This window comes from Podarcis gaigeae, assembly GCF_964106915.1.
Source record: "Podarcis gaigeae genome assembly, chromosome: 14".
NCBI classification, from domain to species: domain Eukaryota; kingdom Metazoa; phylum Chordata; class Lepidosauria; order Squamata; family Lacertidae; genus Podarcis; species Podarcis gaigeae.
The window spans coordinates 50,114,802-50,140,820 of record NC_139690.1 but is presented as its reverse complement, the minus strand read 5'-3'; the positions used below and the strand labels follow the sequence as shown (position 1 = coordinate 50,140,820).

Below are 26,019 nucleotides of genomic sequence, written 5' to 3'. Positions count from 1 at the left end.
TCTAAGTTAGTACTGACTACAGCAGGAAAGGGGAACCCTCCAGATGTTGAATTCCAGCTCCTGTCAGCCCCAGTCAGCATGAATAATGGTCAGGGGGTGATGGGAGTTGGTGTCCCAAAACATCTGGAGGGCCACAGGCTTACCCTTTCTGGTCTACATTGTTTAACTCTTCAGGTTTTCAGGCAAGGGTCTTTTCAAGCCCTACATGGAGATGCCAGGGATTGAACTGGGTGTCTTGTCTTGCACAGTTCTTACTCCCTGCCAAAAAAAGCTTTGCTCTGATTGCCCTGGGACTGTACAAGCAAGACGGATGACACTTGTTCCTTTGTCCAGTTGTTGAGGCCAAAGTGCTCCTGGGCTGTATGTGTTTCTGTTGCTATAACCCTTGGGTAGTGAATTGCTCACCATGCATTTCTTTCCTTTGCCTGCCAGCCACCTACTAAATTTGCCAGCTGGATCAGTGGCAGAGACCATGTTGCTGCTAAAGGGTGTCTGTTTTAACGGTGTGGATCTTAGTTCCCTGCCTTTGTGTGTGCATTCTAGTGGCCATGCTAGTTTTGACCATGCCTACCCTTGGGAGACCTGGTAAAGAGGCAGTTGGACCCTTTGACCCCAAATTCTCATCACCCCTGTTGTCATCTATTATGAGCTGCCTTTTCAAATAATTTGATCAGAAGACAGAGTATGAACCTTCAAAATATGAAGAGGTGTGCATATAAAGCGTGCTTCTATTATTTTAGAATGTATTCTCTGCAAAAATCAGCTTGCATTAAAAGCAAAATAAGATACTTATAGCCTTTATGGCTAGAGAGTGCTTGAAATATATGTGAGTGGTTTGGTGAAATCTGGGAAGCCAAAGGAGTGTCTTAATTAAGATTTCCAGAACTCAGTGGATTGTTGTTGTTGATTATAGTGTTTTAGGGCCCTGAAGATCTCCTTGCCCTGTGTTGATGACAAGCAACAGTTGAATAAACCATGCAAATTTGCATGATTATATACCGTTCATAGAATTTAGGTTTTCTTGGCATAGAATTTGGTTAGTATTGGTATGGGCGGTGGGTGGGGGTTTTTTTGGTTGGTTTTTTTATAGAAATGGTTCCCCACAAGTATTTGCAAGTCCAACTTTCTTTGCTACCCTGGAAATGGTAAGAGGAGTCATTGCCGTTCATGCTTTACTGGTAGTGACAGCATCTTCACACACATGCTATGGGGAATCGGGGTATTGTTGCAGTGCATTCTGCCCCTTGCTTTAGAACAGTGTGGCTATGCCCTTGGCACATTGCTGCGTTAAGATTATCGAGAATAGGGGGCATGGGCCAGCCTTCTTCAACTCCCTTCAGCCAGAGCAAGTACAGCACTGGCTATGTGACTCTTTCTCTTGCCATTTGTGTGTTTGAGCATAGAGTTCTTCCCAAGACTGCCTGGTTTATGTGCACTTAAATATTTATGGCTTTAAATACCTTCTTGAATTGTGTTGAGACTTGTAGTTAAACATGGCCTTTCACTTCCAAGTATCATGCCATCTCTACACAATTCACTTCTTATTTATCTTTGACCTTAAAAAAAAAACACCCTGCTCTTTTTCAAGGAAGCTTTTGGAAATCTTTCCTCAGCCCTTTTCTGCTGTTTGCTGAACTTTTTAAAACGTTTGCAATAGACTCTCTGCTTGTGTGTGTTTGTAGCTTCCAGGCATTTATGGGTGGCATTGTTCTTCATAATTGACCACAAATATGTTGGGCTCTGCACTTTATTTACATTTTACAAGGGTGGCAGGAATTACATCAATAGTTCCACCAGTAGAACAACGTCTTTTGTTTGAGCAAATTTGTTTGATTTTAAGTTTGTTAAAGACTTAGGATCTAGCCTAAGACCTTAGCAAAGGGTGGAAAAGAAATCTGCATTAATAGAAATGCTTGAATTATTTCCTCTCTCTCTCTCTCTGTGTGTGTGTGTGTCATTAGCAAGATGTTTCTTACATTTACGCCCCACTTTTAAGCTAAGACTGTCTCCTAAAGTAGCTTTACAATCCTACAACAAGAGACAACATTCTAGGGGTAATGTAGATTTGTTTATGGCATACTCATCTCATCTCTGCAGTTAGGGTCGTAATCCAGGTTCCAGGTTTTTGCTGGAACATGCTCATCCCATTATGAGATAATTGCAACAGTCATAGAAATTTCAACCTGACTGGGATAAGGAACATTTTGCTTGGGTCAAAACATATATTGCCGCATAAGCCCCCCACCCTGTTTGTTCTGCTTGGCAACATTTGAAAGTGCAGAAGAACGGGAACCCTGCCTGCCAAGATATTCAGAGCCTTCACTCACACTAGAAGTACTTAGTGATGGTTAAAGCAATACAAAAGTAGCATAGGACCAAACTGAATTGGGCTGATTTAGAATCTGGGTTAATGGCATGGAGCAACACACCAGTTTCCATGCTAGCATGAAGAGAGGGTTAAATGCTTCCTCCAGCAGGTTGCTGCTTATAGTGTATGTATAGCGTAGACATAGATATTTGGATATACATACCATACATGCTGACTTCAGCTCCTCTCAAATATAGCATGTATTGTGTCCCCCCCCCCACTCCTGTTGCTTTTAGAAGAGGGCAATTTTTCAAGTTTATACCAAATGTCACTCTATTTCATTTTCAAATATATTCTCCGGGAAAGAAGGCTCGCTCTACCCATTTTCAATCTCTAAAGTTAATACATGAATTTATATTCTTTTCTCCCACTCGCTCTCTTAAATTAAGAGGCGTAATTACCAGGAGCGCTTGCTACAAACGAATAAAGTGCCATGGGAGGAGGAGCTGTCACCACTGGCTGCCTGGGGCAGCTGCCCCCCTTCCGACCAGGCTCCTTCCTGCTCCCCCGAGGATTCTGCTTATACGGCAGTTTCTCTCTAACATCCAGAGGCAGGAAGCAACCTTTCCCCACATCAGGACCATCATAAAATTTCTTCAAGTTTATAAACCACTGTTTTCTGTGAGCATCTTTCCTTTCCACATAAACTTACCTATTTGCTGAGATAGCTGGCCGGCTACCTAGCAGGGATGCTGTAGCAGTGGGTTTCCTTCATAGGCACACTGTTTAGACTAGGTGACTTTTGAGGCGCTGTCCAGCTGTATGATTCTACTTGTTACCACAGGCACAACGATCCAAGCAACCTCAAACATGCACCACCAACTGCCAAAAGGAACAGACTTTTCCAGTAATAAGATTCAGCACTTGCATAGCACAATCTTTGGCAAGGTATGTGCAGTCATTTAGTGTTCCATCTAATTTTAAGATTTTTCACACTTGGCACACATGCTTCCAGATGATGTGTAATACTCAGGACAGACACTAGAAACTAACGTGTGTCAACAGCACTAGGTGCAACATAGAAGAAGAAGAAGAAGAAGAAGAAGAGGAAGAGGAATTTTTTTATTTATAGTCTGCCCATCTGGCTGGGTTTCCTCAGCCACTCTGGGTGGTTGACAGCATATTAAAAAATTGTAAAACATCAGATATTAAAAATTTCCCTATACAGTACTGCCTTCAAGTGTCTTCTAATAGTCAGTTTATTCCCTTGACATCTGATGGGAGGCGTTCCACAGGGTGGGCGCCACTACCGAGAAGGCCCTCTGCCTGGTTCCCTGTAGCATCACTTCTCACAGTGATGGAACCGCCAGAAGGCCCTCGGAGCTGGACCTCAGTGTCTGGACTGAACAGTGGGGTGGAGGCGCTCCATCAGGTATACTGCAGTGCCTCATGTTGGTTTAAAAAATAAACAATCTACATGCTCAGGAGTTTGGGGAAATTGTAATAATTTGTATAATGCATATCAACCAGTGCTTGCCACACATTATTTCCCAGTAATCCTGGCTCACAAATCAGCTTCTCAGCTACTACACTACACTCTGTTGCTCTATTGACATCTGCCTGCCTCAAGAGACAATGGAGTGCGCCTCTGGGGATGAAGCTGAACCGCTGTGCTAGCAGCACCGAAGTGACTTCCCCAGGGCACGAGACTGGGCAATGTGTGTGGAGCTTCTGGGCTGCCCAGATGACAAGACCCCCTTCTCGGCCTCGCTGATATGATCCAAAGGAAAGCAGAGCAAGACGTTTGGCACCAGCTGAGCTGCTGGAGTTGAGAAGGAGGCATACAAGGTGCCATCCAACTACCTTAGGGACTCCAGATTTGTATAGGGTTTACTCCTTAGCCTTCTCTTCTCTCAAAGATATCCCTCAAGGCAGCAGTGGTTTAGGCTCAGTTTTCCTTCTCCTAGATCTGCCAGAACCTGCCTTTTTGTGTAGGGAAGTGTAGGGGAAGTCCCTAATTCACCGAGGGTTTGAGACCCTCACCTGGTTGAGCTGGCCAGTCAAAGCCATTTCCCAGGGTGTGGCTGCTGTCACATGCTGACAGCTTCTAGGAGCTGCAAGTGAGAGCTGAGTGCAGTGTGGGGGCCAAAGGCAGACAAACTACCCCAGAAGGAGCATGACATGTCACCCATGCCATGGGGGTACTACCACTGCCCTAACCGCCCATACACCACTACATTACATTACACTATACTAGTTGTTCCTTAATATAGGACTGCTCTCAACAGTATTGAATAATGTAGTAAATTTAAGATTTCTGCAGTGGCATTTTTAAAAAGACCATATTTTGCTTTATATCTAGTTGTCCTATTAGTCCATCTAGCCCAGTGTTTTCTGCTCTTAAGGGCCAGTCTAGGCAAAATGTCATCCATGTAATTTGCTATTGTGTGAATTTAAAAGTATGTAAGTGTAGGGGCCCTGATCCCTGTTGTGACCAGGGTGGGTGGTAGGGGGATTTTAATCTTTGCCTCCTCTGCAGATTGGGGGACTCACACCTTCTCTTTACATTTAGAAAAACTTCCATTGGTGCAGATGACAGCTTCTTTCCTGTGCAGCCATGTGGGAAGGGGTGGTCTGGATCAGAATCAGAGTGGGGAACGGTTAAATCCTATTTACAAACAAACACACACACCACCAGCACAGGATCCTGACTGAGATCAGAGCCTTTACACTTGCTATCTACACTTCAAAAAACAAAACATATACCATATTTTTCAGTGTATAAGACTAGATTTTTTTAAAAATCAGTGGGCGTCTTATACATGGATAATAATAATAATAATATTTTTTTATTTATACCCCGCCCTCCCCAGCCAAGGCCGGGCTCAGAGCGGCTTACAAGCAATAATAAAAACAAGATGAATGATTACAACTTAAAAACAAAAATAAAATACAACATTAAAATAATGGAACATTAAGGTATTAAAATGTAGCCTCATCGCAGGAGGAGAAGGAAAAGAAAGGGGGAAAAAAGAGAGGGAGGGAATCAAATTGGCTCCAAGCCAAAGGCCAGGCGGAACAACTCTGTCTTACAGGCCCTGCGGAAAGAAATCAGATCCTGCAGGGCCCTGGTCTCATGAGGCAGAGCATTCCACCAGGCCAGAGCCAGAGTTGAAAAGGCCCTGGCTCTGGTTGAAGCCAATCTAACTTCCTTAGGGCCTGGGACCACTAGGGTGTTGTTATTTATGGACCTTGAGGCTCTCCGTGGGGCATACCAGGAGAGGTGGTCCCGTAGGTACGAGGGTCCTAGGCCGTGAAGGGCTTTAAAGGTCAAAAGCAGCACCTTAAATCTGACCCTGTACTCCACCGGGAGCCAGTGCAGCTTGAAAAGCACTGGGTGAATATGCTCCCATGGCAGAGACCCCGTGAGGAGCCTCGCTGCAGCATTCTGTACCCGCTGGAGTTTCTGGGACAGCTTCAAGGGCAGCCCCGCATAGAGCGAATTACAGTAGTCAAGCCTGGAGATGACCGTCGCATGGATCACTGTGGCCAGGTCGGGGCGGGAAAGGTAAGGGACCAACTGCTTGATGCGGCGAAGGTGGAAAAATGTCGCCTTGGCTGTTGCTGTAACTTGCGCCTCCATGGAAAGGGAGGCGTCAAGGATTACACCAAAACTCTTAACGGAAGGCAATGGCACTAATTGGGCCCCCGCAAGAGAAGGGAGTTGGTCCCTCATCCCCATGCCATCCCGACCTAGCCATAGGACCTCTGTCTTCGAAGGATTTAGTTTCAATCGGCTCCCACGAAACCATCCAGCCACAGCTTCCAAACATCTGGTCAGTGTGTTTGGGGCCAAGTCAGTGTGGCCATCCATCAGCAGATAGAGCTGAGCGTCATGAGTGTGGATAGTGCCGAGGGTGGACTGGCAATTGGTTGTTGCCCAAAAAATAGGGGGCGTCTTATACATGGGGGCATCTTATAGCGGAGAAATACGGTATTTGCTAATTGCACCAGTGGCATCTCATCTAGTCTTCCCCATCTACCAGTTGCTCTCAAGTGGAGCCCCCCCCCCAACCTGCCACCTGATCCTTTTATTTAGTGATACCATGGATTGAACGTGGGATCTTCTGCATGCAGAGAATGTGCTCAGCCACATAGCTATGGACCTACCCTGGAGTCTTCCCTGCTAATCATAATGGGGCATGTTTATCTCTGCCTCCTTCTGCTGTATAAGAAAAGAACAAACATGAATTCTCTCTCATTCCCTTAACTAGCCTCCCATCACATCTGGCCTGTAATGTATTACCATGGCCACCCAAATGGCATTTGTTGATTTTAGTCACAATAGCGGGAGATGCCTGAGCCAACTCACTGAGGTTTTTCCCCTGCACTAGTCAAAGAGCTCATCGAAACCCCACATTAATTGACTGTAACCTTTAAGATGCCTTTAAGATCTACTCATTCCTCTCAACTCCAATTTCAAGTAGGCTGTTTTGTTTAAGTGCTACAAGAAATTCCTCTCAGTAGGAAGTGCAAGAAAGCTGGTGCCCGTAGAAAAGGTAAAAACACGTTTGAGGTATTCGACTTTAGCAGTGGATCACCTATTAACCCTGGTAAAGAACAATGTAACCAAATTACAAATACCACAGGGAACCGCATAGAGATGTTGCATCTGATAATGAGACATCCAGTTTGAAGTAACTAGAAAGGGATATCTCTGTGGGGAGTGGGGGTGGCTACTCTACTTTTAGCTGAAGCTATTAAAAAAATTACCTCATGAACTGAGCCAAAGCAAATAAGTACCTATCAACACACCATTCAAGGTTCTGCATTGTGAGGAAATTGCATTTTAATTGCAATTAAACACACATGCGTACATGAGCACATGGATACGCAACACAGAGTTATTCTACCTTGCTAGTGTTGCATCTCTCTGTGCGACCTAAAGCATCAGTTTTGTTCATGCCTCTTGTTGAATCTGGTGTGACTTATTGTTGAGCAAATGCATATTGAATTGTGCTGAAAACACAATTGCAGGTGAGATATTACTATATTTAGCCAAAGAGGACTACTATGACAACCTTTCATTGTGCTTAGGCAAAGGAAGACGTTGTCATTTGGCAGCCCAAATCTAGTTACTTTGAATAAGAATCATGTAAAGTCTACTACAGCGGGTGGCGCTGTGGTTTAAACCACAGAGCCTAGGGCTTGCTGATCGGAAGGTCGGCAGTTCGAATTCCTGCGACGGGGTGAGCTCCCGTTGCTCAGTCCCAGCTCCTGCCCACCTAGCAGTTCAAAAGCACATCAAAGTGCAAGTAGATAAATAGGTACCGCTCCGGCGGGAAGGTAAATGGCGTTTCTGTGAGCTGCTCTGGTTCACCAGAAGCAGCTTAGTCATGTTGGCCACATGACCTGGAAGCTGTCTGCGGACAAACGCCAGCTCCCTTGGCCTATAGAGCAAGATGAACACCGCAACCCCAGAGTCATTCGCGACTGGACTTAACTGTCAGGGGGTACCTTTACCTTTACCTTAAAGTCTACTGAGACTTTGCTCTAAGAGTAAGCTCTGAGAGAAGAGAAGAGCAGCAGTTCAAGTACAAATACAAATGTATTGTGCTCCCATTTCTAATTCCTTATGGATGACAAGATGCAGCAGGCACTGTGGAACAAACTGAGCTAGACGAGCACATCCCACTTAGCTCCTGTGGTTTAAAAAGCCTATAGTGGGGTTAAGACCCTAAAGTTCATTTGGCCTGCGGCCTTTACTGTACTCTGGATGCAAGCAGTGGTGTGGCAGAATGCAGGGATATGAAACAGTAAGTGGGATGAAAGGCAATGACAGAGCCAACTAATTTAGTTTTGCCCTCATCCTCTACCTAGAGAAGAGGAATCTGAAAACCGGGGCCAGCCCCTGGACTGGAGGAGTTTAAGAAGGCAGGCAGGTGGGGCTAGCTGAGAGCAGACTGAGGTTGGTGGGCACTGCCCCTTTCCCAAAAGGGGCAGCCTCCACTGGTTGGAAGTTGGAGGAATGATTTAAAAAAATTGCTAAATGAAAAGCAAAACATTATAAGCAATGATGGCGCAAGTATTTGTGGATGCACGGATACAGTTAGGGAATAAAATAAATGTATCTGAGGGGAAAGGAGTGACAAAATGTATAGGCCTGCACCTGGAATAGGGTTGAATTAGCTCCAGGCTTCAACTCAGATGCAGCCACCCACATATGGCCCACATCTTACTACATAGCCCATTTTGCGCTCATCAAGTCCTGGATTAATTTGATGTTTCCTAACTGGAAACAACTTTTTCAGGCTTCAAATGGAGGATCTTTGCCCAAGATCAGGTTGGATAGTCTTGAACTAATGGTCCCCATTAGGTGAATGTAAACTAACTGTATGTCCATCTCAAAAGGCAGGTAAAGTGGAAATGAATGAGGCAAGAACAGCTAACCCATAATGCTATTATTTTATTCTTCCAGTCATGTCAGAAATGTTCTTGGTTTCTGCCGAAATGCATATATTATTTCTGGTGCATCCAGCCAAAATATTCTGGTTTTATTGTTTCCCTGAGGATTAGCATTGGAGGTTGGCCCTGAATGGTACATTCTCACAAATAGAAGACCATACATTTTCAGATTTGTTTTAACATCTTCATTAATAGAAAGGATAGAAACTATGTGAGATAATTATACTGGAAGTGAACTAAAGAGTGTTAGGCAATTACCTACCACTTACCCATTGTTTGGCAAACTGTTAGATGAAATTCAGTGTTGGTGGGTACAAAATGGTGCATATTGGATTTTAAAAATAATAATAAACATTTTCCTTTCACCACTCCTGAAATATATTTGAGACATTCTGTATAGCACCCTGGAAATGCCAGCTGAACATACTACAGATGCAAAAAAGCAAACACAACATTAAGCATGATTAGGAAAGGAACAGTAAATCATGCCAGTGACATTTTAATGTCTCTGTTTAAATGAGTGGCCCTTACATAAGTTTGACACGGCAGCCTGGTTTGCACATATCATTAAAACTATACAGTGGTACCTCGGGTTAAGTACCTAATTAGTTCCGGAGGTCCATTCTTAACCTGAAACTGTTCTTAACCTGAAGCACCATTTTAGTTAATGGGGCCTCCTGCTGCTGCTGCGCTGCCGGAGCACAATTTCTGTTCTCATCCTGAAGCAAATTTCTTAACCCGAGGTACTATTTCTGGGTTAGTGGAGTCTGTAACCTGAACCATATGTAACCCAAGGTACCACTGTAGTTAAGAATATGCTGTGGATGAATGCAAGCAAATAACATGGAGAATGGAGCTATTACAGTGCTTGTTTTGCTCTTTCAGTATAATAGCATTATGGGTTAACTGCTCTTCCAACTGCTGACTTTGCTCCTTGGCTTCTGCTCTTGGCTATTTGGAGAGATCTAATCTGGCCCAAGATCCCTTCAAGATCCCTCCAAGACCCCTCTGCCTGAGATAGCTGCTTGCTGTTCTTCTGCTCATATGCTCAGCTTCCCACAAAACCACTTTATTTCCCTCAGGATCTGCTGCTACTTCCTCCTTGGTTTCTGACCCTCTGTCCAGGCAGAAGGTCTTGTTCTGTTGAGCAGGCAAGGGCAGGAAGTTTCTAACATGACAGGCCTGGCCAATTTCAGGACCTAATTCACATTCTCATACTATAAGAAGATGCAAACACTCAGTGTGTCTTGCACTGATGGAGAGTAGTCATATATTGTAGAAGTGGCTTGGTGAAGCCAACAGAAGACTCTCTAGCACAGTCCAAAAAACTGTACTGCATGGTCAAAACACTTCATCTTGCTTTCATTTTACACATGTATCACAGCTTAGGATTTTACTTATGGATGTGCCCTTAGTCATGTCATAAAGGCCTTGGCTGATATAAAGAATAGGCTGTCCATAATAGCTTTCAGTATAGCAGGTGTTATGGGGGGGGGGCTGATTCTGAGCTGTGGAGTGCTGTTAAGTGATTCATCAACTCAGTGGGATTGGTGACCCACTCACAGCATTAGGATTCTCATTTGTCCAAAGATGAAATCCTGCAATTCAATAAATTATCAAACAACGCTTCCATTTTTCAAATGTGATATCAATTCCTCATGGAATCTTCTGTTTGAGAGACTATCAGGTAAGTAATAATCCCTTTGGGGCAGTTTGTTTTTATACTAACAAGTCTTTTTGCCATGAAGGGAGGATGTAGAAATTGCAGCTTCCATCAGCACCACTAGGAACACCTTGTTTACTTGTTTATAGGATCCGTGAATCACCTTCCTTGACAGAGCCCAAGGCAATACGCAGCAAAAGATAAATAACAAAATATATCAATAATTAAAACACATAAAAGACAAAAAATCTTATATAAAGAAACCAGCCATTAAAACACAAATCCACACATTGGGATTTGTTTGGGAGTAGACATTGCCTTGTTAGTATCCTTCCAATGTTAACATCCTTCGCTGTATCACTCAGGAATATACAGGCTATTCCCTCCCACATATATATGCACACTTTCATAATATGCTCAACCTCCTTCCTTTGGCCATAAACACACAATCACAAGCCACAGCAATCTATTACTAACCCCTTGCCTTTTCCTCTAAAGGGAGCCAGGAGCAATTTATCTGCTCATGTCAAGAGAGCAGGTGGCACTTGGACTCAAGGCTGAGGCCGCTTAGCCAATGATAAATAGCCTATTTACTGGCGCTGCATCTTTGGATGCTGTCCGCACGCAGACCAGAGAACAGCACAGAACTATAATAACAAACCTCATTGCAACCTTCGGCAGGAATGGGAAGACAAAGCACATAATAAATGGCTTTGTGCTAGAATGGTGGGGTGGAATTGAAAGTTTCCTTCCAGGCCTGATGCCTTGGAATTCACATCCCTGGAATTATCTAGGGCACCTGCTTTATCCTGGCCATCTGTAATGGGTTGTGCTGGGAAAGAGAGAAGCTCTGTAATCAGAAAATTGAGAGAAATGTTTCTTGCTGTGATAATCTTATCCGGCCAGCCAATATACATTAACTTTATTTTATTTTTATATTGTGGGGATACAGGTGCAACTGTACTCCCCACCCCTCTCCATTGTTGTGACTGGATTTGGGAAGCAATCAGAAGTTAGGTTTTTTGGGGGGGATGGAACATCCTGAATCTCCTTTCCTTGTTGGCAAAACAGGCCCTTAGTGATGCCATTTCTTTTCCACACTCTGAGTTCTAATAGTTATGCCTCTGCGTCCTTTATGCCTTGAAAACCTTTGATATGCTCTGGCAGCTTCATTTCTGACAGCTTCCTACGACGAGGAGTGGCTCTACAGTTGTCAACAAGTTGCCCTTTCCCCACCCACCCTTCTTGCCCTGCCTAATGAAGCCAAAGCCTCAGTACCATCTGGCTTCACTCGGACCCACTCCTCCTCCAGTGTGGAATTAGAATGCTGTGTGAGTCTCGCCAGCACTGCTGAAGGATACTGTATGCTAATAGCTTATCTCCCTTGGTGCTGAAGACTGAGCCCTTGGTGTGTGGTTTTTCCCCTGGTTTGCATCTCTAATTAGGGCAGCGCTTGCTCGTTGTTTTCCTACGTGTGCAGAAAACACTACATTTTTCCGTGGAGCTTTAAAGAAATGGCAGATGGCAAAGAGAAAAACGGAATAGGAAAGAACAGTCTTTGTTTTGGCTTGGGTGGGATGGGATGGGAGGGCTGGCCGGGAGGGTGGGGTGGCATTGAAGGATGTCCTAACATTTCCAGACAGATGTCCTACAAGCCAGTGTGATCTATAGTCAACCCAAAACATTTTCTCTTGTCAGAGTTTAATCAGATATGTGGAGGCAAATGCTGTTTCAGCATGCCTTTATTTTAGAGGAGGGGATATGTACATTTTTTAAAAAAATCATTTTTATTGCAGGATATTCATAGACAGCAAGGGTACATACAACATCCCTGTTCCCAGTTCTTAGAGTTCTTTCTATGGGTTAGTTACATTCGATGTGAGACACTGCTGTCATAGACATTAGGGGCGGGGGAGAAGCAAGGGTAATCATTTTCCATTCCTTTGCTTAGTGTATGTGTCAGGGTTTTGTGTCAGCATCATGAGGATATGTTCTTTATTTGTCTGTCTGTTTGTTTTGGTGGTGCAAGATGTTGGAGAGCCCAGAGAACATGTGTTAGTCCTTGAAGCTCTACTATCTTGTTCCTGTTTGTCTCCAGGAACTGAGGAAACAAGGAAGCTTCTGGCTTGTCTTTCCCTTTTATAGTCACAAGGGGAGGAACTGGATGGAGTAGTCTGGCATTTGCTTTGGTGGCAGACCATTTTCTTTTAGAGGAAGATCAGTTTTGAGGACCCTCAGCCTTCTCTAGGCATTTATTTGATTACTATACACTCAGAACCTATGCCCATTTCATTTGTGTGCATTCAGCTTTATACACTTAGCAAAGATAGATAGATGATAGATGATAGATAGATATAGATAGATAGATAGATAGATAGATAGATAGATAGATAGATAGATGATAGATAGATAGATAGATAGATAGATAGATAGATAGATGGCAACCCCACCTACAATTTCCCCAAATGTGTTTTGACTATACAAGATTTTGGCGTCAGGCATGACCTCCAGAACGTAACTCCTGTGTAATTTATGGGCTTACTGTACAGATGCCGCTAAAATGTCATTACTGCAGAGATCCTGTTCTCCCTGGAAGTGGCACTAGTGGAAACAAATTAAGCCTGACTAAGTCTCCCTCTTCTGGTTAACCAGTAGTGTATGATCCATAAAGCAGTGTTTTGGCATCTATTTACCAAGGTGAGAGGCATGACAGGTGAGGAGGTGCTTACTCAAACCTTCAGGCCTGCTGCTTACTCAGGAATGGACACAATTTCCCTTTTGATTATACTCTTCCCATCAACTTGTCTCCTCCATCGCTTTTTGTATCTACGTGTTCCTATGTAAATCTATGTGTCTTTGGGGAGTGGGAAACAAAGAGGGAGAGATTCACTTGCATCCCTTTGCTTGCTTTGCAGTTGGAGGCAGAGCTACAGGTGCTGAAGAGCCAGACAGGCGCCCATCATCAGAGTGTCTTCATCACTAGAGAGGAGGTGAATGCGCTGAGGTGAGCCTCCTCTCCTGCTTTCAGGGCACCCAGGGAGAAGAGAAGAGACCAAGACCTTCTAATTAGGAAGAAGAAATCAAATTCCTTAGTGATAGGGCTGTGAAGTTTAATTGGTATGATTAATTAACTAAACTATAATCTCAGATTAAAATTTCTCTCCTGACTAATTGGCAGGCTGAAAACAAGAGGGCAGAACTCTTGAACAGTTTGCCAACCTGTGTGGAAAAGCAGGCATTTAAAGGTGGCTTTTCAAAGGTGGCTTTTCTTTCTAGTAGGGACGCAGGTGGCGCTGTGGGTTAAAGCCTCAGTGCCTAGGACTTGCCGATTGAAAGGTCGGCGGTTCGAATCCCTGCGGCGGGGTGCGCTCCCACTGCTCGGTCCCAGCGCCTGCCAACCTAGCAGTTCGAAAGCACCTCCGGGTGCAAGTAGATAAATAGGGACCGCTTACCAGCGGGAAGGTAAACGGCGTTTCCGTGTGCAGCTCTGGCTCGCCAGAGCAGCGATGTCACGCTGGCCACGTGACCCGGAAGTGTCTCCGGACAGCGCTGGCCCCTGGCCTCTTAAGTGAGATGGGCGCACAACCCCAGAGTCTGTCAAGACTGGCCCGTACGGGCAGGGGTACCTTTACCTTTTACCTTTTCTTTCTAGTTTGTAATACCCAAAGCTAAGAGATGAGATGTCTGTCAAAATGATATCACTGAACTTTGCTCCTCTGCACCCCCCCTCTCTATAGAATTTGTTGGCTGCTTTATCTTGGTTGGTTGCTTTATCCAGGGCAAGCAAACTGACCAAAGAAACAGACCCAACCCCCCCGCATTAAAACCAAAAGGAAAAAAGAAGAAATAACATTAAAAACATACCAACTGCTTCCAAAGAGTCACAGATTGTTAAAGGTCAAAGGCCTGGTTATAGATGAAAGCTTTTGCCTGATGCCTATATATAATGAATTTAAATGTGCATTTTATACTTTACTTCTTTTGGTAATGTTTTCTTCTGAATTTGGGGGGGGGGGTTAACTTTGGTGTGTTAAATCTGCATTCTGTAGTTGACATCCTTTGCAATGTTTTATTTTGAAATCTTTCAGATAATATTTTAGTTTCCTGTTAATTATGTTGCCTTGATTGTATACTTTGATGTTTTAATGTGTTGTTAACCGCTTTGAGATTCCCCCCCCCCCAAAAAAAAATAATGAAGTGGTATAAACATGAAATGAAATGGTGCCAGGTGACCTCCTTGGGGAGAGCATCCCATGAACAGGGAGCCATTTCAGAAAAGGCCCCTTTTTGTAGCCACCCCACCTCTGGGCATCTTGCAGAGGGGGAGCCCAAAGATAGAACATTATTAGAAAGTGCTGAGCTGAAATTCGCATTGCTGCTTCCTATAATCTCTTAACTTCCATAGTACTTCATTAACCTTCCTCCACTCTCCAAAGATACTTTGACTGTTGTGTGGTTCCATATTCCTAATGCAGATGGTAGCCTGAACTGCAAATTATCCCACAATTAATATAAACTGTTCTCTCACTTCAGAATCCTCGTACATGCATCTTCACCCATGGTTTTCAGGGATTGTATTTATTGTGAAATAGGTAACTGATAATTTAAGATTGCAGTTAAATCAGTTCTGGGACCGCAAGTGTGGAGAGCAAAAATGCGAACTAACTTGGATATGCGTGATGAGCTCAAAGGAATCTTAGTTAATTCAAATCACATTGATGATTAAACCGTGCTGTACTTTGCACCGATATAAGTATAAAACTATTCAATCTTACTTTGCCATATTTTTGTAAGAAAAAATGTTGTCACATTGCAGTTTGCCTTGTCACCACAAGGCAGCCGGGCCAACTGTGGTGTGAAGGCAGAATGGCAGGCAGGTGGGCAAGTGAGCTGTCAGTGCAGATAGCAGGCATTGAAGATGAACCACACAAGGAGGAGCAGGCTGGGGCAGCTCCCCACAACCGTCCTCTGCTCTGGCTTCACATCAGGCACTGATACCACTGCTTTGGTCTTAGCAGGGAGGAAGAAGATGGCAGTAAAGTGGGGCAGTTGCTGGGGAGCTGCCCACAAGAGAGAAATGGTTTCTGGGATGAGGAGGAGGTAGCTGCAGGCAGGTGGGCAGCAGGTCAATGTGGGTGTGATGGTTGTTGTGAAAGGCTGTTTCCTATTCACTCTGCTCCCCATTGCCAGTGACAGTGTTACTGTCTGCAGCTAGGGATGGGCAAAGGGGAGAAAGACTTCATCCTCTCCATTACTTTCTTCCCTGACCAAGGGATCTTGGAATTGGAGTGAGCTGTGACAGGTGGGGTGGGAAGTTTTGGACCAGTTGGGGGGGGGGAATTGGCAATGGGGCATCAACAGGTGAGGATGGAGGGGTCAAAGGAGCTCTGCGGGGTGGGGAGGTTGGGTGAGGTGTAAAGGGAGGCAGGTTGGCAGCGTGGTGCGTAGGAGCAACACAGGCAGGGAGGGAAGCCCCTAGTACATAAGTAATTGCTGGTGTGAGCTCCCTATACAGTAAACAAAAATGTTTTGAAATGTTTATAGTAACAAACAAATTGTCTTGACCTCTAGTCTCCCTAATATTGGTGTCATTATTTTATAATTTATTATTAGATTTATATACCGCCCTTAATCATAAGATCTCAGGATAGTTTACAGAATAAAATACAAGATAAAAACAAGTAAATAATTAAAAACAAAGCAGCTAAAGAATAACCATCCCTTCCCACAGACAAATATTGTTATTGAAACTGATTTCATAATAAACTAATCTATGTCCATTTTACAGTGGTGCCTCGCAAGACGAAATTAATTCGTTCCGCAAGTTTTTTCTTCTTGCGAGTTTTTCTTCTTGCGAAGCACGGTTTCCCATAGGAATGCCTTCCCCTCTGCCTTCCCCGCGCGCCTTCCCCTCTGTCCCCGGACCTGTTTTAAAGCAAGGGGCAGTGGGGAGAATTGCTTCTCCCCGTTGCCGCCCCTTGGTTCAAAAGGGGTCCGGAGATTGCGGGGCTGGCAACGGGGAGAAGCGATCTTCTCCCCGCCGCCCCTTGCTTCAAAAGAGGTCCGGGGACAGCGGGGAAGACGCGCTGCGCTTCCCCGCTATCCCCGGAGCTTGCGGGGCAAGCTTCGTTTTGCAAAGCAAGCCCATAGGGAAATGCGTCTTGCGAAGCGGCTAAGAAAACGAAAAACTCCTTCGTCTAGCGAGTTTTTCGTCTTCCAAGGCGTTCGTCTTGCGGGGCACCACTGTATTTGCTGACACTATCTCCCTTTCATATTTTTATTAAATTGTTACGGCTGTGTGTTGGCATGTTATTAGTGTTTGTTATTTGGGTTGCCATCTACCTCACCCCTTTTTTATGAGGGCGGGACCTCTTAAATCTCCTGTACTGTCTTTGTTGCCATTGCTGCGGCTCCCTCGTCGCTTATCCCTTGCATTTACTTTCCTCCCCATGGAACCAGCCTTGCGGTTTGTTTTTGATTTTTACTAGGTGCCTGCCTTTTAAACAGAGGATCTGTCAGCATCCATGTAAGAAAGACTCAAAGTCTTGCCTTTTTGTAACACTGATGTGCTTCCAGCAGGAAAAAAAATAGTCCCCCTAGTGTGCTGTTGCAGATGGCAGAGGTGTACATGTTGTGATTGAATAAGAGAGAAGTTATAAAACAGCATTCCAGCAGAGGGTTCGGAGGCCCTTATAAAAGCTGTGGTAGAAATAGATAACTCCTCGTTCTGTTATTAAAGCTTTTACAGCTCCCTTTCCAAGGCAGTTGTACCAATAACTGAGCAGCAGCAGCAACAACAAAAGTTTGGTTGTTTTAATTTAAAATAAAAAGCTCAGACGAAGCCTGTTAGATCTGTGATGACTTGCATTAGTGTCCTGGTCTGATGGGAGACTTTGCAGTTGTGTTTTCATTGCTTTACATTCAAATGTGCTTTCTCTGTTGTCATTTTTAAAGTATGGATGTCTCTGTGGTATAAAAGAAAGATTAAACTACGCATTTCTCCCTTGCAGCTGACTGTGCAAAAGCTGAACTTTAAAAAGTTCTTCTTAATGTGTAGTTTGCTTGGTCTCTAGGCTGGTAACGCAGTGTTTCAATCAGTTTGATATAAAAGAGGGGAAATGCAGCAAAAAAGCGTCCCGTGTTCTGCTCAACTGTCCCAGTAGAACACAGCTTCAGAATTGGCCACAGGAATGTCCCCCTTTTTGCTTTACAGCTAATGATCTACCAATTGGGTTGTTTTTTTAAATGAGTCCATCTGTTTAGGGGCCATTCTTTATTTCACCCTGCAGCTTCTGCCTCTCCTCTTATGGGTTTATTATGCGGATTTTTGAGACAGATGATCCAGTTCTGTGACTCTGTTGATGGCAATGTTTATGTTTCACCAGCCTGGGCATACTGATTTTCAGTCCAAAACATGTGAAGGGCAGAAACCTGAGGAAATCTGTTGTAGTAAATATAGTTTTGGAGAACTGAATAAAGCAAAGCGAGTCTAAAGTTCTCCTCCTTTTCTGAAATATGGTATGCATGATGTTACAGGGAAATTTAAAAATTCTGCAAACAATACGCATGCTCTTCTTCTGATTGATATGGTGCAGCTCTATCGGTAAAACCAGCCTTCTGTTCCTTGCCTTCTGGGAGCTGGAAGGTTTCAAAACATTTTATCAATGACTAACCAGATCTGCTGGCATGGACTGCAGCACCTTCCCTTCCAAGGCCCATTAATGAGTGTTAATCTTCATAAATCAACATTTGCCACATCCATTTGCCAACAATGTCAAGGACAGAAGAGGAAAACAGTTGGATTTTCAAGTATTCCCAGGCTTGATGACATCTCTGATGCCTTTGGAAGTATCAAGTTTATAATTTGCACACTCTGTCCATTCCTCCTCCCTCTTTTGCCTGATACCTTGAAGAAATGTAGCTTACAACAAGCCCTTGTCAGGACAGAGAAAAAAAGTACTGACACCTGTGAGAACAGGATGCTGGACTAAACAGACATTTCATTTGATCCATTGGGGTTCTTTAAGTTCTTATTTCTGTCCCATGTTACCTCCAGGCTAACCTAAGCAGGTAGGGAATGTATTCTATTGTATCTTACATTTGCCCCCTCAGCTACCATCTGCTGTTTCCTGTTTAACTCCAGAAACTTCTAGAAATTCAGTATTCAAATACTTCATCCTGCCTTTGAAAAGAGGGGCGGGGGAATTATTATTCAATGATAATACTGCCAGTATTCACCCTATCCATGGCAGTGTTAAAATTTGTGACCAACCTACAGTGCTGGAGCCAAAGGATGTGAGACTTCCTTGGTTCCACACCTGTAGAATAATGGTTGAGAGATGAAGCTATGAACTAGGTGGTCCTGACTTCAAATCTACCATAAGTAGGTAAACCACTTTCCCTTTTATCAATCTATCCTACCCCATCCATATCACATGACCAGTAATTCGGTTTTTTTTAATCCTTTATTGTATCTGAGGGAGGCTCAAGAGGAGGAAGTATTCTGTGCTTTTAGCAGCCTTCAGCAATCTGGTGCTCTGCATGTGTTTTGGATCCCAGCAAAATGGTCACGCTGACTGGGACTTACAGGAGTTGCAGTCTAAAACATCTGAATGTCAGGTCACCAGGTTGAGGAAGACTATTATAGGTGTCTTCCATACAGACCTTGTGATTAAACACACACTTTTGAAAAACAAATGCAGAAATGGGAGGACAAAGACACCCTGTGTTAATCCCCCAAATCTGTATTCATAGCCTATGTGTGAGGGCTCTAAAAAGAAAGATAGAAACCCTTTGTTTTCTTTTTCTTTAATATGGAAAGTAAATTTTCCCTGGGAAGCTTGAAAGACTTTATCTATTTCCCCTCCTCCCTTCCTACTCATGAGAACAAAGCACTCTTTTTATCAAACATTTTATAACATTAAATGTGAAATTCTTTTCCAACATTATTACTTCTGAGGAGATGACAAAAGCAATATTAACACTGTCAGTCCCTCACTTACACCCTGCCTCCCATAAAGCACATTAGCTGTGTGACTAAAGGCTAATTTTGGCATTTGATTCTGTTGACCATGCTGTACTGAACAGGTTTGCAGAGTAACAGGTTTTACCTGAACGAGGAGGAGGAGGAGGAGGAGGAGGAGGAGGAGGAGGAGGAAGAGGAACATGACTATTAGGTTGGCTTTGTTTGTTTTTTAAACCCCCGAAGACTTAAGTAGCAGCAGATGAAGAGACCTCTTCAGCTGGAACAAATCTTAACGTTTTCTTTCTGCTGTCAAACAAGTACTCCAGTAAATCCTAAATGTTGTCTATGGATTTAGTACTGGGTAGAGCCTCAGTAATTCTAAAGAAAGTCGTGTTCTTGCCAGTGTCCATTAGTCACACTTGCTGGAGGTTGTGCTGCTCCCAACATCCCGTGTTGCTGCTATTTGGAACGCTTAGTCTGAAGGGTTGTTGCAGCCACAGGGTTCATTTCCCCTCTGTTTTATGCCTGGCCACAGCACGTGCTGTTGTCTTTTGAGTGTTCTACCCCCATCTGTGTTTCTCATAATGCTGATGTTTCCTTTGTGGCTACTGAAAGGTTTGTGTGATACAACAATGAAGACAGTGATTTTTCAGCCGGCTAGGTATATATAGCTTTCTGGGGATTTCCCAACAAGATCAGTTAAGACAGAAAGCGTTCCCAGGAGACTGCCTCACCATCGCTGCAATCCTGTCTCCTCCTTGCTCTAGAGCAGGGGAAGCCCATGTGCTACCCTCCAGATATTGCTGAACATTGATATCCACCGGCCCCAGTCAGGGCAGCCAGTGACCAGCACTGATAGGAGTTGTAGTCCAACTTCTGGGGGCACACCATGTTTCTTCTCCCTAAGCCAGGATGTGTTCTCAGTTCATACAGGATAATGGAGGTGCCCTTGGCAGTGCCCTCTTTTCACAGAGTATCCATGCTCTAGAATCATCTATAATGGTGTAGGTTTCATAGTTGATAGATTTGGGGATCCTTGGAAGACAAATTCATTTGGGTTGGGTTCTCTGAAGACAGAGAAGTTGAGAGAGAGAGAGAGAGAGAGAGAGAGAGAGAGCGCATTAAAGTGCTAGGGACACAAAGCAAGCTCATTGACTAGCCACAGTCCAGCACATAATTTATTCAGATTTATAGGTGTTCCTATACCAAAGACCCATAGGGCTTAAGAGCAGTGGTATGTGAACTGGTCTCTATCCCCAAAGAGCTCAGTTTGACTGGGCATATAGATGAACTAGTACTTGTGTTTTTTCTCTCTCCAAACAAATCCCGATTCATATATAAAACTGAACCAGTGCTCTGGTTTGTTTCCTTCTGACTTGAGCAAGGAAGGAGTGGGGTGCACAAGCTTGTTCTTTCAGAGTAAACCATAGTTTGGCTTACCATAATGTGTGAGCCACTCTAGTTTTGACAGTCAACCCCTTTAGTTTCTCCACACTGAGCATGTGCTGTACCATCAACCTGTGGTTCCCTCCCAAATCCTTTGGCACGTTACGACCCGCAATCAACCTACTGAAGCAAAGACTGTGTGGAATTTCCCTGGAAAATTATTTATATCACCAGAATAGCACCGCACTTAGGCCAATGGCCAATTGGTGCTGCCTTATTTGGGGTATAACCAGGATACTGGAGAAGGAACTTGATCCTAACTTAGATTATTGAAGTGGACGAGAATGGAAAAGCTAGCAGATTCTGTCTCTTGCAGAGATGGAGATGGCTCCACACCAGAAATAGTTCACTCCCATGTTTATGACCATGTTTGCTAGATTAATGTTTCAAAAAAGACAAGCACTCAGTACTTTGCTGTCTGAAATAAAGGATGATCATTGACATTCAGGGGAGTTTTGATTTTCTGTAAGGGGCATGCAGTAAGACTAGCTTAGGAGCACCAGGTAAATTAGATGAATGTCGGATGTGGGTTTCTTGCTTCTTAATAAACTGTTGTAATTGTTGGATACAGTATATGCTTTTTATCTTAACTTCTGAACATTTCAAGTGTGTGTGTGTGTGTGTCTCAGGAGGCCAACCTCCTGGAAAAAACAGATTCACAGCTCAGAGCAGAGGCAGTATGGTTGAGTTCTTGCCTTCGAGCTAAAATGCTCTCTGAGGGCCATGGAGGTGCCTTCAAATGCTGCATTTTTATGCCTTCAGAGCCTGCTTTTTGGGATAATTTTAATTTCAATTACATCTGTTGCAGGAAAACCCTTCAAGGGATTTGAAGCACTATTCATAGCTGAAATTCTTTTTTCCTATTTTCCACAGTCTCTTCTTAGAAAGGGGTGGGTGGGGGGAAGCGGTTTGTATTCTTTAACAGTGTTGTCTGATTCATGGTGCAATTTGAACCACAGATCTGCAGTAACTGGCCAAGCAATACGCCTTCAGCTCAGCCCTGAAGCAGAAATACTAGTGAAGAAGAAAGCACACTTGAACATGTGTAGAGTGCCTGTTCTCTCTGAGAACATCTTCAACTGGGGCATGACTACCAGTCAGTGGAGAGAAGACATTGAAGCTTAGAGTCAAAAATAAAACTGCCAATACCACAATAACTTTATTCAAATATGTGGTTTGACACTTGGAATACTGTGCACAGTCCTGGTCACTTAATCTTTAGAAGAAAAGGGCAAAACGTTCAGCAGGTTGGATAAGTTTCCTATGAAGAAACATTACAATATTTTAGGCTTTTTTTTGGTCAGAAAAACAGTGAGTTGGTGGGAGGCGGAGCTGATAAAAGTGAGAAATTATGCATAGTGTGTGTGTGTGTGTGTGTGTGGAATGATAGGAAGTCCCTTTTTTCCCCTGCCTTCCCTCGTAATTCTAGAAACTGGGGCATCTGCTGGTGCTGAATGTTGGAAGACCAAAGGAAGTGCTTCTTCACAGAACACATAGTCAAACCATGGGGTTTTATTCCACAAGATGCAGTGATGGCCACCCACTTGAACAGCTTTAAAAGGGGATTAGGCAGATTCATAGAGGATAAGGCTCTGTGTGCACCTACCCCCAGGATTAGAGGCATGTGGCCCTGAATATCAGTTGTCCTCTTGCCCTTCTTGCTGGCTTATTGGTATCTGGTCGGCCACTGTATAAAAAGGATGCTGGAATGGGCCCTTGGCATGATCCAGCTGGGTTTTCTTTATGTCCTTATGAGCTCTACGTAGGTTTAGAAATGAAGCCCTAAAACACAAAAATCTCAAGCACTGAAGGATGGGTGAGTGGGGGGGGGGTGTGTTTCTTCCATAAGGCAAGCAGGTCCTTGAGAAACAGACTCCTGATTGTGATCAATTTTGTAGTGAATGGGGTGAAAGAAACACATTATTTTCTGCTGTTAAGTGCTGAAAATATAAATAATCTACAATGTAGCAATTCCGATGACCGGCTTCTCATAAGGTGTCAGCAAGAAAATCTTACTTGTCTCCCAGGAAGCTTACTTAATCCTACTTGCTGACAAATAGGCTTTGCTGATTTAAATAAACATTATGAATACCATTTTCAAAGACATTTTTTTAAAAAAACCTTTCTAGACAGAACAATCAAACAAACTCTTAAAATCTTAAAATCACAAAATGAAAGCCTTTTGGTTATTTCTTCATTATCCTGTAAAAAGGTGGTTATTATAATCATCACCATCACCACAATTATTTGTTTATTTATGCCCTACCTTTTCCCCTGATGGTACTCAAAGCAGCTTATGGATGAAAACAAAAAATGCTAAAAACATAGGGAAAACGATCATTAAAGAATAATTAAACATTAATAGACTTAAACTATTTGCATATATAAAATATGTTCAAAACATACAAATAATTACAATAAAAACAGCAGAGCTTTATTATGGAGGCTCTCAGTATTGGAGGTCACTGGACTGACAGGGTTGTTTAGACTGTGGGCCTGCAGACAAAGAGCCTATCTCCCAGCATATAAGAATCCAAAGATTTTAATTGTTGTTAACTATCCTGGGTAAGGAACCAATGATTTGCTCAATTCATTGTGACTCTTGAGCAGGAGTGGGAAGATGTGGGACTCCAAATGCTGTTGGACTCACTCTTATTTGCTCTAGCCAGCATGCCCATTGGTCAGGAGTGATGCGGGCTGGGAGTCCAGTAAAATCTGGAGGGTCACAGGTTTCCAATTTCTGCACATGAGAAATGGGCATCCTCTTGGGTAGGATTTCTACAGGATGGAAACCACCATTCTTCCTTCTTGCCTGTTCAATAAATATGAGGCAGTAGAAGACCTTGGTTGGCCTTGGCCACATGTGATGTTCACTGCTCAGCATTTCTCTCAGTTATTATGAGACTTATATGTGGCACAGGTATCAAAAGCAAAGGTTCCAGTTTGTCTCTTTCCCCCCTTAGATTAAAGATTGAAGAACTGGAGACTGAACGAAGCCAGTTGAAAGAGGAGAACAGAAACCTGGAGATGAAGATGGAACAGATTACTCTTCAGGTAATAGCATCAGGAAGCTTGTCATGGTCTGGCTTACAGCCCTTGGACTGATGACTGGGGGTGGTATCTGGTATTTCTGCCCTTCCTCAGCCGGGAACAATGTTTCAGAAGCTGAACCCATCCTGCACTCTCATCTTTTCGTAATGATTTCATGCTAGGATATTCCTCATAATATTTTGTACACTCCAATAAAGACCCTGGAGTATTTTCTGTTATTGGATAACTGGATAATGTTTTGTTCAGAGGCCTGGAATGCTTAGAAATAAGAATCTGAGTGCAGACTAATAATCAGATGTAGAGTTTAATGTTACAATTAATTCATTGAATGCAGGCATAAGCAAAGTCCTATTTTTCCATACATCCACAGCTTCACATTGAGAGTCTAAGGTGCCCTCAGATATGGAGCATCTCTTCTGGCTATTATTTCTTGTCTCTACTGACAGATCTGTCCTCCATGGATGTATCCTGTCTTAAAAAAAAAAAAAAAAGTGACATGGATTGTTGGCCATTGTAGCCACCTGGAGGAGTGAGTTCTATAGTTTGTTAGAAGTACCACTTTTTCCATTGTCTCTGATCTGCAGTTACATGGCTGTTTCCAAATTTCTTCTGCTCTGATTGACTACATTTCTTCATACTCTCCCTACAGTATTTCAGTTATGGTTTTATAAATCTCTTTCATGTTCCTGCATTGTTTTCCAGCTGGGGGAAAAATCTGTTCAAAAGGTGTGAGGTCCTGCTGTTGATAATCCCCTTTGTGCTTTCCTGTACTACATACATACATACATACATACATACATACATACATATGCACTTACGAATGTACATACATAAATTTGTTTATTATGAGGCTCAATTAGAGTTGAACAAGTGTCTTAAATATGGATGCACCATCAGTGATGGAAATATCCAGTTATAACCTCTCATAGAGATAATGGATTTTGAGTAGCAAAATTTGCTAATTTGCTTTCTGTAACTGTCGGGTCCAAACTCGACCATGTTATTTTCCCCTCCATCTCATTCATGAAAGTGTTATGGTGTAATTTGAGACTGCATAGGATTATGTCCATCATCTGATTATGTGGCTGCCGCCCCAGAGAAGGAGGAGGGAGCAGTTCCTTGTGTAAAGTGGTTCCCCACCCCCAACACGTTCATGTCCTCAGTAGGCCCATGAGGTAGGTCACTATTGTTCCCATTTTGCAGGTGGGGAACTGAGTCTAAGAAGAGAAGTGACTCGCCCACGGCCCACCTAGTGAGTCCATGGCTGAGCTGGAGCTTGAACCCTGGTCTCTCAGGTCCAAGTGCAACTCTCTGTCCACTGGAACGAATGGACTTCTACTGCTGATATTGATCCCGTTACTAATTGCAAACGTGTGTTTTGTGCAAGCCTGATGCGTCTCTTGGCTTCTTCTATGTTCTTGAAATCAGACCACTGAGGACAGCTTCCAAGATTTCCTTCTATAACTATATTCTGTTCACTGTTTGATTGTTTTGCTTGTATTTGAAATGACACCAACACATATCCTAAATGCATTGATCTTTCATCTCTTCTTTCCTTCTTGAAACTGACAAGGATTCTTAACTGAAAGTTAGCAGAGAAGTAGACACAAATTTGATGCAGAGGATCTTGTAGTATTGTGACACAAATACTTTGCAAGCGGTGGGGTGGGGTGGGGTGGGGTGGGGGAGCCTTTTTGCACACTCTTCCTTTGGAATCCTTACATCTGTTACGATATGGATGCAATGCTGCTGCAAAGGACTGCCTGTGGGAAACAGAGGGACAGTCAATTCACAGTGCGAAGCACTGGAATTAGCTCAGAGTGTAATATGAGCTCTTCCGTTTGTTCCTGTCCAGGAAGTGTTTGTCACTACACTGCTGGAGTTTGAAGAGAGCAGTCATGTTTTTTGTAATGCTGCAAAGACAGAAATAAAGGCATGTAAATACGTTTCTGTCTATCTCTTTCCCCTGCCGGGGGGCAGGAAAGAGGGGGTGTGTTCTTCTCACGTTTGAGAAGAATCGCCGATCGAGACCTAGCCTGCGCTTGCTGGGGAATGCAGCCAGGGAGGTCAACAGGGAATCAAGCCGGGTGCCTGGGATTGTTGCCAGTTTCTCCTGATATG

At 43.5% G+C, this 26,019-nt stretch overlaps 1 protein-coding gene across 1 annotated transcript in view; it reads left to right on the top strand.

Moving 5' to 3' along the window:
- Positions 1 to 26,019, top strand: part of MAD1L1 (mitotic arrest deficient 1 like 1) — a 453,662-nt gene that overhangs the window by 214,793 nt on the left and 212,850 nt on the right. Inside the window, exons 14-15 of the mRNA XM_083711565.1 lie at positions 13,352 to 13,440; positions 23,811 to 23,901. Coding sequence (XP_083567691.1) covers positions 13,352 to 13,440; positions 23,811 to 23,901 — 180 coding nt within the window. The remainder of the gene's footprint in view (positions 1 to 13,351; positions 13,441 to 23,810; positions 23,902 to 26,019) is intronic.